The following is a 13,284-nucleotide window of genomic DNA, read 5'->3' on the forward strand; positions in this document are numbered from 1 at the left end:
CCATTGGCCCAATCTCGCTTTGGGAGATCGTAGTCTGCTGCTTATGTGTCGCAAGGACATGGCTCTCGAAAATCGCTACTTCGTGACGTGACGTGTTCAGGACTCGACGATCACTTAGGATATTACGTTTTAGTTAGGAGCTGTAAGCAGATGCACGATCAGAGCGGGCGCACGGTCCACGAGTGCGGGACATCATCGGAGTCGTCTTAGGCCTAACTCTGCTGATGACGAGACTGCGGGTAAGAACGACGCGCTAGCCCACTCATTGCCACGTGCTTCTTTACAAACAATGAATCACATCACTCGATAACTCCTGGGAACCGTGGATGGGTATTTTTACGCATCGGCAGTGGACCCCACAGTCAAGCTCGTCAACACACACACCCTCCACTGCCAAGGATTGCTCAGAACAGCGACTAGCAGTTTCGCACGTCGTCACTCGAAAATGCGATGCCAAATGCAGTGCGCGCTGATTTTTTGTCATCGTAGCTACACATTTCGCATATCGTCACCAAATGCCACTGCCAAGTGCATCACGCGCCAGCTGCACTGTCCACGCGGCTGTCCACTCCACGGTCATACGAAGTGCTGTCAATAAGCTTTTGTGATGCGATTTAAATGTCCTTGGCGCCGTACCCCAATATAAAAAATGTTCAGTGAATATTTTTAATCACTGAACATTTTAGTACCCAATGAAGTACCTAATGCGCTAATGACAGCTTGAACACAAGGAAGATGTGTATTCATTTCAGTATATGGCCTTCACTCTTTTTTGTCATGCCTATCACACCACTCCTTTATACAAAGAACTTGGTTTAAAACCCATACTTGTCGTTGGTAGATCAAAAAAAGGAGGTTATGAAAAAAGAAAGAAAAAAAAAGGCAGCAAAGGCACTCTGTGCAGAAGCCTCATGCCTGAGAAGTCAAATACCACTAGACAAATCTAAGATCGCAATTTTTAGGTGTTTTAGAGACGTAAAGAGAAGTTGAAACTTTAAGCGCAGTTTTCTTAATACTGTTTTTTTGGCATTATGCTCAGCTGGTGGAGCTGATTTCTTGGCAACCACTCCACAGATTTTGATTCCGTTTGTTTTGTGACAATCCTTGAAGCGTGCTTCAACAGGCTGCGATCATAGTTTTTCATTTTACTCCCTGAAGAATTTTTCGTAGCATTTCTTGTTTGTAGTGCAAGTATGCTCATTACAGTGTCGCTGGAGAAAACGTTGACTACAAGTTTTAGTGTTGCAAAAAAAATTATTTTTGAAGACACGGCCCTCTTCAGCATACATTTTCCTGTGCGTATAGTAATTACCAACTATTCTTTTGTCATTTTATCAATTCTTAAGCTCCTCCACGAGGTTCAATGAAGAAATACTTTGTCTCTCATTAAGTATTTCTGGTATTACCTCGAAATTTTCATGGAAGCACTGTGAGGCATTCTTAGTGTCTGTGCCAATTTTCATCAATATCCGACCATAAACAAAAAAGTTCATATTCAAAGGCATGTCCCCTCTTAAATACCAAAGATAAAATCGTCGACCGCGTATACCAATCAAGGGTCACATGAGCGGGGACATCGCATCGTTCATGTTTTTGCCGCCAGAGGCACTACAGGTCATTTTTCGAAATTTTAAATTCAGAAATAAAAATATCAATTCACCTCTCATGAAAAAAAACAGGGTTGGTTGGATTCAATGTGAGGGACAATCTTTCCATCAGTGAAGTCGTCTCATTTTATGTTCTGGGCAGTTTTGGGTCTCTTTAAGAACAGTCTTGCATTGTTTCCATCATTTTTATGACCACAGTCTGTGTATCTTGACAAGTAACTGAATTAAGGGTGGGTGAATTAAAGCACTGCTTTAGAATTTCGAGCACACTGTCCTCCTTGCCCTGGCTTCTATTTCGTCACACAGTTTTATCTCAATAGTAACATCTTCTTCCCACTTATACAGAACTGCATTGCAATTTCAGCTCATTTCTCTGGTCAGTTAACGACCATCCTTTCACTTTTCTCCCGGCCTTGATAATATCTGTAGCAAATTTTTGAAAAAAAGAAAAACTTTACCTGTAGTTTGATAATGCAATAAAACCTGATTAATTCGAACACAGTTGTTTCAAAATTCTGCTTATTTTAAAATATTTCCACAGTTACATATTTTTTAATTTTAGTCTGAGCGGATAATTGGAAGCGGCGGTCAGCACCAGTCTGGTTGATTCGAAAACTTCGAGTGTCATGTGCCGATTCTCTATCCCTATTTCACCGCGGACACGATGGTCGTCAAGTGCCACAAGGCAATGCAAAGCAGCAATATTAATAAGTGGCAGCTGAAGCATCCCAGTCCTATTACTTGGAGCACAGAAAAGAACAAAAAAAAAAAAGTTGTCGTGGTCAACAAAAACGTGTGCCTGCAGAAACAAGTCATGCTTCACTGTAACACAGCGATGTCTCACGGGCAGTATTTTAATGTTTTTCGCAACGTCAGCTTGTAATGAAAAAGATGTTCAATGAGAAGGAGGAGAGGTCGGCCTGGAAAAAGTGGGTTTCTAGCCTGCTACTCCTCAGGGGGGTAAAAGGAAAAGGATAAGAAAGAGAAGGGTATGATGAGGGTGATTGTGATATAGCACAACGAGTCACTGCACACAATGTCTCGTTCGGTGTAGGACACGCACATAAGTCTCTACATTAGCTGATGTTCTAAAGACGGGAGTCTAAACCTGTCTTGCTTAGAAATGTGAGCAGGCCCTTTAAGCAGCGTTCGGCATGATCCATATGTTCCCAAGCCCCCAAAATTTCTCTTCTGAAAAGGGTCGGCAGTCTAGGTCATCTGTGAGGCACTTAAGATATTGTCTATCAACTGGCATAAAGAGCACACACATAGGATGTGATTAATAGTAATGATTTACTAATTCTTTCTGGGATTGTACAGAAATTTCATTATGAACAGTTTGGCAGAATTCGCAATGTATGCGAACCTCTGACTGCCGGTGCCTCCAGCAATTTGCGCACTTGACTGTTGGCAGAGTATTTGCCTGGAAGGCCTACTTCGAAAACTAAGTTCGAAAGCTTCAATGATCATGTTTTTAAACCAAAACATATTGTGAATTTGATCACTTTGGCTGTTATCAAATTATTCCAGCAGAAAAAATGGGCAAATGGTCACATTATGACGTGCTGACACAGCAAGGAGCAGGAGACATGCTGGCCATGTGTCAATACTGTGTTCTAGTGAAGCTTGTCGTTTTTTCCGCATTTCAGTTTATTAAGACAGTGTTTTCTTTCTTTCTTTCTTTTTTTTTTTTTTTTTTTTTTTTTGTGGCAGCAGCGAGGCTCGCCGTTCCTCTGTGTTTGCAGCAAAATTAAGACCAGGTATTGTGGAAAAACGCAACCCTTGAAGCCGCAAACTTGCCGGCACAGCAAACGATCAGGACTGATTACTTTGAATAATTGCAAGTTTTTTGCATTGAACATGTTCCATTAATTCGAAAACTCGCTTGATTCAAAGATTTCTCGCGGTTCCAGTGACTTCGAAGTAACAAGGTACTGCTCTCCTAACAAAATTTTTTAGCTGCGTTTACCATTTTTGTACAGTGAAAAATCGGGAAATCGGTTGCAGTAAGAAAATAAGCACTCTCCGACTAATTATCTTCCACTTTCATTTACAAGCACTTTCTGCAAGTTATTTGAGAGCTTAAATGTTTGACTACTATGATTAGTTTCTTATGTCGAATTCTTTATTATGTCTGCACATAGCGGTCTTCATTAAGTCATACTCGTGCGACACGCAGCTCATATCTTTTACACACGAATTGCATAAGCTAGTGAAGCGTTTATCACATGCTGATTGCACATTTTGAAATTTTAGTAAGGCCTCCAGCGAAGTTTGCATCAACCAGAATTATTGAAATTGAGTCTACCAAATCTGGACAGTTCTTCGCTAAGTGGATTGAGTGTATTTTTTTTAGTAATTGGGAACGATATGTTACAGCTAACAACCAAAACTCGTAAACTATTGTGGCAAGGGTCAGTTGCAAGCAACTTTTATTTTTTATTTGCATTAATGACCTCACATCTTCAATTTTTTTAACATTGGCCTTTGTTTACGAATATGTCCTTTTTCACTAAGTTACCTATGATAGTAACTTAAGCTAATGAAACCAACACACTGTGAAGCTGAGGGAGGTATGGGAGACATTATTTGTAGTATTTTAAATATACATCAGCATTTACAGTATAAGTGTGAAGAAATCGAAGTGTACGAAAAGGCAACTTGCTGCGGTAAAGACTGAACCTACAATTTTTGGACACTGTATCTCATTCTGCGCTATTTCAGCTATGGTGGCTGTTTGCCTCCCATCCACTTAATGGGAATATCTGTGCCTGCAAACCAGGAAGGGCTAGACAGTGCCATTTGTAGCCATGCCAGCAAGTGGGGAACACCTTTCTTTTTGTTTTTGTGAGATGGTGTTACGTAGCGTGTGATTTTCTTTTTACAAGCTGGCAAGGAACGATCAAACCCTTGTATACGGCTTGAAGGCATCAGGTCTGCTGCAGCGAGGTACTTTATGTGAATGAATGAGTGGAAGAGAGTAAGTCAAGGGCTATTTTTCAATGTTAGACACGACCAAATAAAACTGAGAAAAACTGACGTCGACGATGGTGTAGGGGGACATAATTTGTTGTCTTTTAAGTGTAGTGTAGTGGTAGTGATTAACCGTAAAGAAGTCAACTTGAACGAAACACGGCTTGCCAGTAGTTGGTACTGAACCTACAATTTTCGGATAATACATCCCAAGGTTTCAAGGTTCCCTACCATCAAGAAGTTGATATTTTTTGCCCACTTAGATTTATTTTTATGTACAGTTTATTCTTGATATAACGAAGTCAATAAAATTGGCTACTTACTGTAGACTTTTGGGAATTCAAACTTCAGGAGAACTCAGGATTTTTTGTTTTCATTATTAGAAGTTCAAATTACCGATTCTCATAAATATGGCTCAGGATTGTAGCATCATTATAGACAACATGATTGCAAATGGAGTTTCTAGATGCGAGTGATCAATTATGGTACTCTTTATTATAAGACGTGTGGAAATATGTCGTGTCCAGTGGCAGCTGGCAGTCCCTTTTCAATCTCGGTACATTTTCCTTCGTGAAACTGGTGTACTGCGGCTACAGTAACCTAAGGAAGCGTTCGGCATGCGATCGATCGAGGCCAGGCAAAACCGTCTTGTTCCGTTTTGTGCCTAAGTTAGTTTGTGCGATCTGTTGAGATCGGCCATTTTGCAGGCAGGTAGTCGGCTTTATTTGTGACTGTTGGTTACATAAAAGTGTGAATCTTCAGCTAGAAGGCTCAAATCAAAGGTGGCAGATATTTCCAGGCGTGGACAAGCAAAAGTTTGGATAAACTGAATTTGTGCAGAGGGGCGATTTCGACCAAGTCCTTCAAAATGCATTTAAAGCATAGCAGGCCAACAAAAAAAAAAAAAGATTTGTTTAAATTAATCAAAGGTTTGTATTATGAAAACTTCAGTGTACTTCATTATGTCAAAATTTGATCTTTCTTAGCCAAGTGTAATCACAAAAGCCTTTTTTTTTTCTTTTTTGGTTGGGAAGGGCCGCAAAATTGTTTGAATGATAGAGCAGTACAAAATAACTTCAGAAATGTGAAAAAAAAAAAAAGATTTTTGAAATATTTTAGCTTCTATTTATTATGCTCTGCCTTCCTTTGCACCTGCACTAAAACATAATCCTATTGAAATCATGGGTAAATGCACTTTAATATATTGAGCTTCTAACAGGAATTGGTTTTACGGACATAAAGTTTTGAATAATCAGATACTTTATTTTATCCAGAATTTCGTCATATTTAAGTTTGTTATACAAAGGTTTGAGTGTATATCAAAATTACTATGCTACATGTTATACAGAGGTTTGAGTGTATATCAAAATTACTACGCTACAGTTCAAGGACTACAAATAATGTCCCCTATACTTTCCTTGGTTTTGTAATTTATTGGTTTTATTAGATAGTGTCTAACAAAGAAAACAAGTCTTTGATTCATTCCCATTCTTTTATTCAATAATAATGACACTCATCCTCCAATCTGATCTAAATAGTACTGTCGCTTGGGTGCTGCTTGTGGTGGATGCATTTATATATTTAGTGTAAAGCAGTGTTTGCTACTAGAAGTGCCAGCAGCCTCCTAACATACTACCTTAAAACATCTTTTTAGATTCAGTTATTTCTCATAAGCACCCGGGCACTTGTGGCACGTCTAACCTATCCTGGGCACTTCAGATTCAGTACATTTTTAATAATGCATTCGTATGCTGAAAGGGCACTAAAGTGAAACAATAAATTAGTTTAGACTGGTAATTTATACAACTCTATTCTAGTTCACTTCACCACCATAAGTTATATGATAAATACAAAAATCGTCAAGAAAAGTTTAACTTATTTCCCACTGAAATCTTCGATGGGGACGCTTCTGATTTTAAAGTCTTCTTTCATATTTCGGCCACACTGGCTCAATGAAATTTCTTGAAGCTTTGTTCAATCTCTGGCTCCCTGGGGAGATAATGTGTTCTTAATTTCGATCGATTCTGAACTACATGCGCCCTATACAGACAGCGTCAAAATTTACTAGTGGTGCAGATGTGGCAAAATGATGTCGCCATCCACTTTTTCTTGTGGCACATTTTCTTGCTTACTGATCATGTTCTCGTTGTAAATGTGATGTTATTTGGTAGGGTGATAAAGTAATTTACTGATATGAGATAAATGATTTTGCTCTTTGGTGTACCTTCAAAGGGTCTGTCTACCGTCCTTCACTGCTTTCTTGTTTTGTGGCACAATAAAAGGCGCACCATCTGAAGTGTCCAACCTTGCAGCGGTTTCTCTGGAAAGTGTGGAGAAATTTTTCAAACAGAATTTTTCTATCTGTGTTCGGTCTCTTTCCATGGGTCGGATGAATGTCCAAAACACTGGTCGGTGGAGGCGATGACAATTCTACTGCTGGTGAAAGTCGAAAACTGAAGCCGCGTGTGGTTCTTGCAGGCTTTATCGAGCTTTGTTGATTAATAAAACATACCTTAGTGGTCGTTTAGGGCACACAATGACTTTTTGTTGTCATTATCAGCAGTGGCAGACACCGCGCACGCGTTCCTCCGCCATTTGCAGGCAGGCATGCAAACAAGGGAACGCACAGCTGGCAGCTCCACTGGGCGCCTATTTGAATGTGCGAGAAAAAGAAACGCAAAAATTTAGTCAGTCTCTGGAGCATCCTAAAACTGTCTTAAGTGCATAAAATAGAATTTCAAGTAACACATGTTTGTTTTAAGCAGAAGAAGCCTACCTGCGAGGATACCAGTAGATTGCACCACATAACTTTTGGATGACGCCAGTGGTAATTTTTTGTAGACTTTCAGCATCAAGTTAAAATTATATTTCCTTTTTTATGAAACAAAAGCATGCTCATTGCCACCGTTGTGATGAATGATCTTCTCAGTCACACCCAGTCACGCCCCAATCAGAAAAATTTTTTCGAGTGATAGATTATCCCTTCAAGCTTCTATCCCTTTAAGTAACTTTCCGAAGTCACCATCAGTACTTGAATTACAAATGTACAGAACATTAATACATTCTAATCTTGAATACTCATGTGTGTGGGATCTTATCATGATAAATTAAGTTATTTGCACAGTATAGCATAAATTAAATCTAGTCAAGCTAGGGGCGTGAATCTAGAAGAATAACCGAGGGGGGGGGGGGGGGGGACAAACCAGACCATGGTGGCCATTTTCTTTTTTTTATGGTTTGTATCACAGTGAAAGCTGTTATGAGATCAGAACATGGGTAACGCGTGGCGCAGAAGTTGTCCGCCGCCGCCAATGTTCATAACTAGTACCGAAAGAAAAAATCAGTAAATAAAAAAGACAAATGACACAATGGGATTCGAACTCTGCTTCGTTCGGTGCCAGCTCGGTATTCTACCACTGAGCCATGTCAGAGCTTGAAACTTGTTTTTGAACTGGCCTTAGACAGGCTTGATGTCAGGAAAGCAATCGCGTTAATATGAGTATTAAAGCGTTTTAGAACATCAAGGGAACAAACAGCCAGGCCCCACACAATGCAAAATAACGAGTGGGTTGTTCAATGCTCCAACTCTATTAGAAAACTTGTTCTTTATCACCTATTAGCTGTGGCGCATACTCACTCCAGGCATAATTCTTCATCTTCGTCAGCCACTGCATAAAAAATTGCACATAGTTCCTAACAAGTGTGTAGGGCATGCATGCTTCTCCAAAGAATGAGGAAGGATTGCATAGTGAATGCTGGCCTACTAGTTTTACGGCTGAAGTTAAACACTTCGCATGGTTGATCGATGTCGCAATGATGCCACACTAGTGCGAGAATCTTTAACTTGGCTGTTCAACGCGTCCTCTCTTACAGAAACGTGCAGGGCCGTTTGCTCTTGAGCCACTATTTCTGTTTGAATTAAAAGCAGTAAAGACTGGATTCTTGCCTTCTGTTCCTGGGCGTGCTGTCCCTGGCCTGTGTCCTCTGTACATTGGCGTGCGATGGTTTTGTTGAGATCGAGGATGATGTCATGAGACAGCAACTTCAGCAGGACACAGTAGAACATCGCAGAGTAATGGTCTTCTGATACTCCGAGAGTCTTGAGGGCACGCATCTGGGTTTGGAGTGTGTCATAAAGGCATCGAAGTCCTCGAAGACTGTTGGAGGACAACACGGGTCGCATGTCAATGAGTCGCTGCATGTGAGCCTGAATGATGATATCGGTCCTGGCAAAGCGTTGTTTTAAAATGTCAATAGCTTCTGAATAGCAGCTTGCCGTTGCTGAAAGTCTGGCAATAGCCACTGTCGAGTCACTGGTCAGAACCGAACGTAGATAGACGGAGCGGTCTACGTCTGTGTGCCAACCGTTGTTGTGGATCAGTCGACTGAACTGTTCCCAAAAAGGCGTCCATATTGAAGGTTGGCCATCAAACTTAATGAGGTCGATTTTCGGAAGTTGGATGGCGCACTGGAGCGTGCGTGACACGAGTTCAGTAGGTGCTGCCGGTGGTAGTGCACGATTCTGGGAATTTTGAAGTTGGCGTAGCCTATACTTCAGCTTTGCTGATGTTGTTGTGGCTCGATCGTTCTATTCCACAACCCAGTCAAACTCTGTTTCCGCTTCTGTGGTTGATAGCAGAAGGACGATGTCGAAGTCAGTGGCCTTCAAGTTGGTGCGCAGTTGGTTGAGAATGCAAAGCTCCTCTTCCGTGACACTTTCTTGAGTGAGCGTTGCCTCTGCCTCATTGATAATGTGTGTTAATTGAGCTCTCTCAGATTTGCACTTCAGTTTGAGAGCTTCCATGTTGCGCCTACGCCTTGAGCAGCTGCAAGTTGTTCGGTCGGATCCGCAAGTGGGAAGACGATTACCTTAGGTTTATCGACGTGGTTCGTTGTTCCGATGGTTTTCGGCACCACTTGTAAAAAATTGAGCCTCCCATTGATGAACAACAAGGGGTTTATTTGTAATAAACCACAGCCCGACTCTGTGGGCTGCTGCTGCAGCGCGTGAATCGGAGCCTGAACACTTGGTCCTCTTTGTCTATGATCTTTTTCCGACACACAGGTAAAAATAATCAGCTTTTAAAAAGAGTTGAGTGCACTATATGCCCAACTGTCAAGTAACTCAAATATATGATGTTCTAAAGCTAAATCTCAACGGGGCTCTTGCGAGGGGTGTTCTCCTCTTCATGATTTGCATCAGTAAGTCTAGCCCTTGCTCCTCTTGCTTCACCTTGTAATATCACTCACTTGATTATACTTCACTAATGATTCCATCATCTTACCTTGCGTAACTGTCTATGCTTAGACCTCACTATATTTCACATCGCATTGACTGCCGTTCTACCGTTAGCATTGAATCAAGTAGCACGCAGCCTTTTTATCCATTTTTTTTTTCTTTGTATATCACTAGATTGCAACCACTTTCCGCAGGACATTTCTAATTCTCGTAACCAGCTTTTCTGCTAACTTTATCTGGCATTCTATAAATGTTCTATAAATGAATAACTAACATTTGTACATTTTTATTTCAGTCCCTTTCTAATGGCTCTGAGGGTAACCTTAATATATAAATAATCAATTGAATGACATGCAGGAATACCGTGGATGAGGAGGATGTGCTGTTCCATGTGCCTGAGCACCTGCGCAAGTCAACATCCAAGAAGTCTGAGGAGATGCTGTCCAATCAAATGCTTTCAGGAATCCCAGAAGTTGACCTGGGCATTGAGTGAGTGCTCTTGTTTTTTTGTATATTTTTTTTATTCTTCCGCATATACATTCTGTAATGCTTTCTTAAAGAGATATGCTGAATGGATGTCGAAATACCTCCATGTTCTTTTTACAAAATCGCTGCATGAGGGCCAGGTTCAAGACGACTGGAAAACAGCTAGAGTTAAGCCTATCCATAAATCGGGCAACAAGCAGGGTGTAAAAAATTATCGCCCCATCTCGCTAACTTCAACTGTTTGTAAGCTTTTGGAACACATTATACACAATAGTATTTCATGTTTTCTGGACGAACATAGTATCTTAAACCAACATCAGCATGGATTCAGGAAGGGATTTTCAACAACGACACAATTGGTATCAACAATACACGACTTCGCTACTTCAATTAATAATGAAAACAAACAGATGCAATTTTTATGGATTTTTCAAAAGCTTTTGACAAGGTTTCGCACAATAAATTAGAATACAAATTAGAAAAAATTCTCGGGAATGATCAACTTATTAAATGAATATCGGCCTACTTGAAAAACAGAGAACAGTTTGTAGATTTTAACAATCATTCCTCTCACAGAGTTTCCGTTGACTCTGGCGTCTCCCAAGGGTCGGTTCTGGGTCCCCTTCTGTTTATTTTATATATTAACGACATAATAAACGGTATACCTGTAAATATAAGGCTCTATGCGAACGATTGCGTTATTTATTCTGAAATAGAATCCTCAAAGGACCAAGTTTATTAAACGAGTCGTTTAACAGGGTTGTTTCCTGGTGCGAGGCTTGGCAAATGTCCATCAATTTTGAAAAAACAGTGTACATGTCCATTTCTCATAAGAAAAACAAATTAAATTTTCAATACTTTACAAACAATGCCATTCTTTCTAAGGTTCAATCCTACAAGTATCTTGGGTTATGGATAACAAATGATCTTGACTGGACAAAACACATTGACATAGTAACTTCCAAGGCTAATCAGAAATTGTTCTTTTTACGAAGGACTTTGAAACTCACCCCTCCATCTGTCCGTGTTCTTGCTTACAAATCGATAGTCCTCCCCATACTTGATTATGCTGCAGTGATCTGGGATCCATTTACTCAAACTAACTTTCATAAAGTCGAAAAAGTACAAAGAAGAGCCGTTCGCTTCATATATAACAGTTATGGACGAACCTCGGTAAATGAACTGTTAGTAAGAGCTAACTTACTTTCACTTTCAGAAAGAAGCCGCATATCCAGATTAAAATATTTATATCAAATAATTAATGGGCAATACAAGATAGATATTGGAAAAATTATTTCATTTTCTTCAGGTTACGCCACCAGACAATGCCATGATCGTACAATAACTCCCTTTCGTACCCGCAATAACTGCTTCAAATATTCTTTTTTCCCCAGAACTATGCAGGATTGGAATAGTTTAAATAACCATCAAGTCACAACACAGTCTTTAACATCCTTTGCCGCTGGTCTGGAACAACAGAGAAAATAATTTTACTTGTGTGCTAGTTCTGTTTTCTTTTCTTAAAGTGAGAGTGATGTGTCATCAATAAAATTTTGTTACGTTTGTTTACGTTGTAAAATGCAAGTGATAGTTATTTGTTTGCTTTGTGTTATATGGCTGCCTACTATGTGAAATGTGATAGGCTGTTTTATCTGTTTGCATGGTGTTATATGCTGATGTTTACGTCTTTTGTACCCACCTGCTAAAATCCCTCCAGGGGATTGCAGTACCAATAAATAAATAAAATAAAAAATACATAGGAAGAATTCCACTCACTTTGTTTTAACAGAGCGCATGTAGGCGCTTTGGGAGATACTTGGTTGGGAATTGAAGTGATGTGGTAGCTGCGCCAGTCGCACCAAGGTGCAACCCTGTTACATCTCGCTGCATATTCTGCAAGCACCACATAATTTGCACCGAGCATGTGCCAAGACGTTGTTCTGCGATGTTTTGGAGAAAATGAAAAATAAACATGCTTGTGAGCCATATTTAAGGTACCACTGTAGTTTCGAGTGGTCATCGAAGTGTAGACGTGTGCCTTGCAGTTGAAGTAGTAGTTTGGCGCCACCCTGCCGAACAAACGAGACTGACCCATAATGCACTCATGAAGTTTTTTACTAGTGCTGCTAGACCAGACTGTATTGCATTAAGCTCAGTATTAAACTGAATTCAGTTTATTTACAAAACCGTTGTGAGGATGACCAGGCAAAAAAGCTGCATTGAGCAGCTTAAGGGGAACCTGGCCACCTCATACACTGGGCAGTTTCACAGAGGTCTGGCCACCTCATACACTGGGCAGTTTCACAGTGGTCAAACAGAAGCACATGGTATACATAATGCACGACAGTGCAATTTGCACTGCCGTGTGTTATATTCAGTTTCGGTTTTTACTTTGTGTTCTTTCACCCCCAGGGGGCGCGTATGTCCTTTATGTATATATTCGATGTGTTGCGTACAATAAACGTCTTTTTGTATGGTGGTGCTGCCGGTGCTTCTTACGTCTTTCGCAAACACCACATTGGCGACGAGGATGGGATAAACACGTCAAGCTACCTTCAGCATCGAGTGTCGTCCGGGTCCGCCCTGCCATGAGTTTTTCCGGCCTTGCTCCGTCGCCGCCGTTCCTCCCGACGCCCGGCCGGCCGTCACTTCCATGGGAGGAGTGGGCGCAGACTTTAACAGTCTACCTTCTAGCGTCCGGAGCAGCTGAGTTCCCACCAGCGCGACGCAAGGCCATTCTTCTGCATTGTTTGGGGGCGGAAGGGCAGCGTGTTTACCGGACTTTACCTGCAGGGTCAAATGCCGCAGCACCAGCAAGCGCCGCAGCACCGGAAGTACAAGAGAAGCCTCCCACAGCCGCTACTGACGAGTACGAGGCTGCACTCATCGCCTTACGGCAGCAGTTTTTCACGTCGTGTAACGTCGTCGTCTAGCGTCATCGTTTCCACCGCCGCAGCCAACACACAGGCGAGTCCGTTC

General features: G+C 41.1%; 1 protein-coding gene across 1 annotated transcript in view; it reads left to right on the top strand.

Moving 5' to 3' along the window:
* LOC119184011 (splicing factor C9orf78) overlaps window positions 1–13,284 on the top strand; it is a 100,860-nt gene that overhangs the window by 52,779 nt on the left and 34,797 nt on the right. Inside the window, exon 6 of the mRNA XM_037433842.2 lies at window positions 10,177–10,308. Within this exon, the coding sequence (XP_037289739.1) occupies window positions 10,177–10,308 (132 nt within the window). The remainder of the gene's footprint in view (window positions 1–10,176; window positions 10,309–13,284) is intronic.

The sequence above is a fragment of the Rhipicephalus microplus genome, chromosome X (assembly GCF_043290135.1).
Source record: "Rhipicephalus microplus isolate Deutch F79 chromosome X, USDA_Rmic, whole genome shotgun sequence".
Classification (NCBI taxonomy): Eukaryota; Metazoa; Arthropoda; class Arachnida; order Ixodida; family Ixodidae; genus Rhipicephalus; species Rhipicephalus microplus.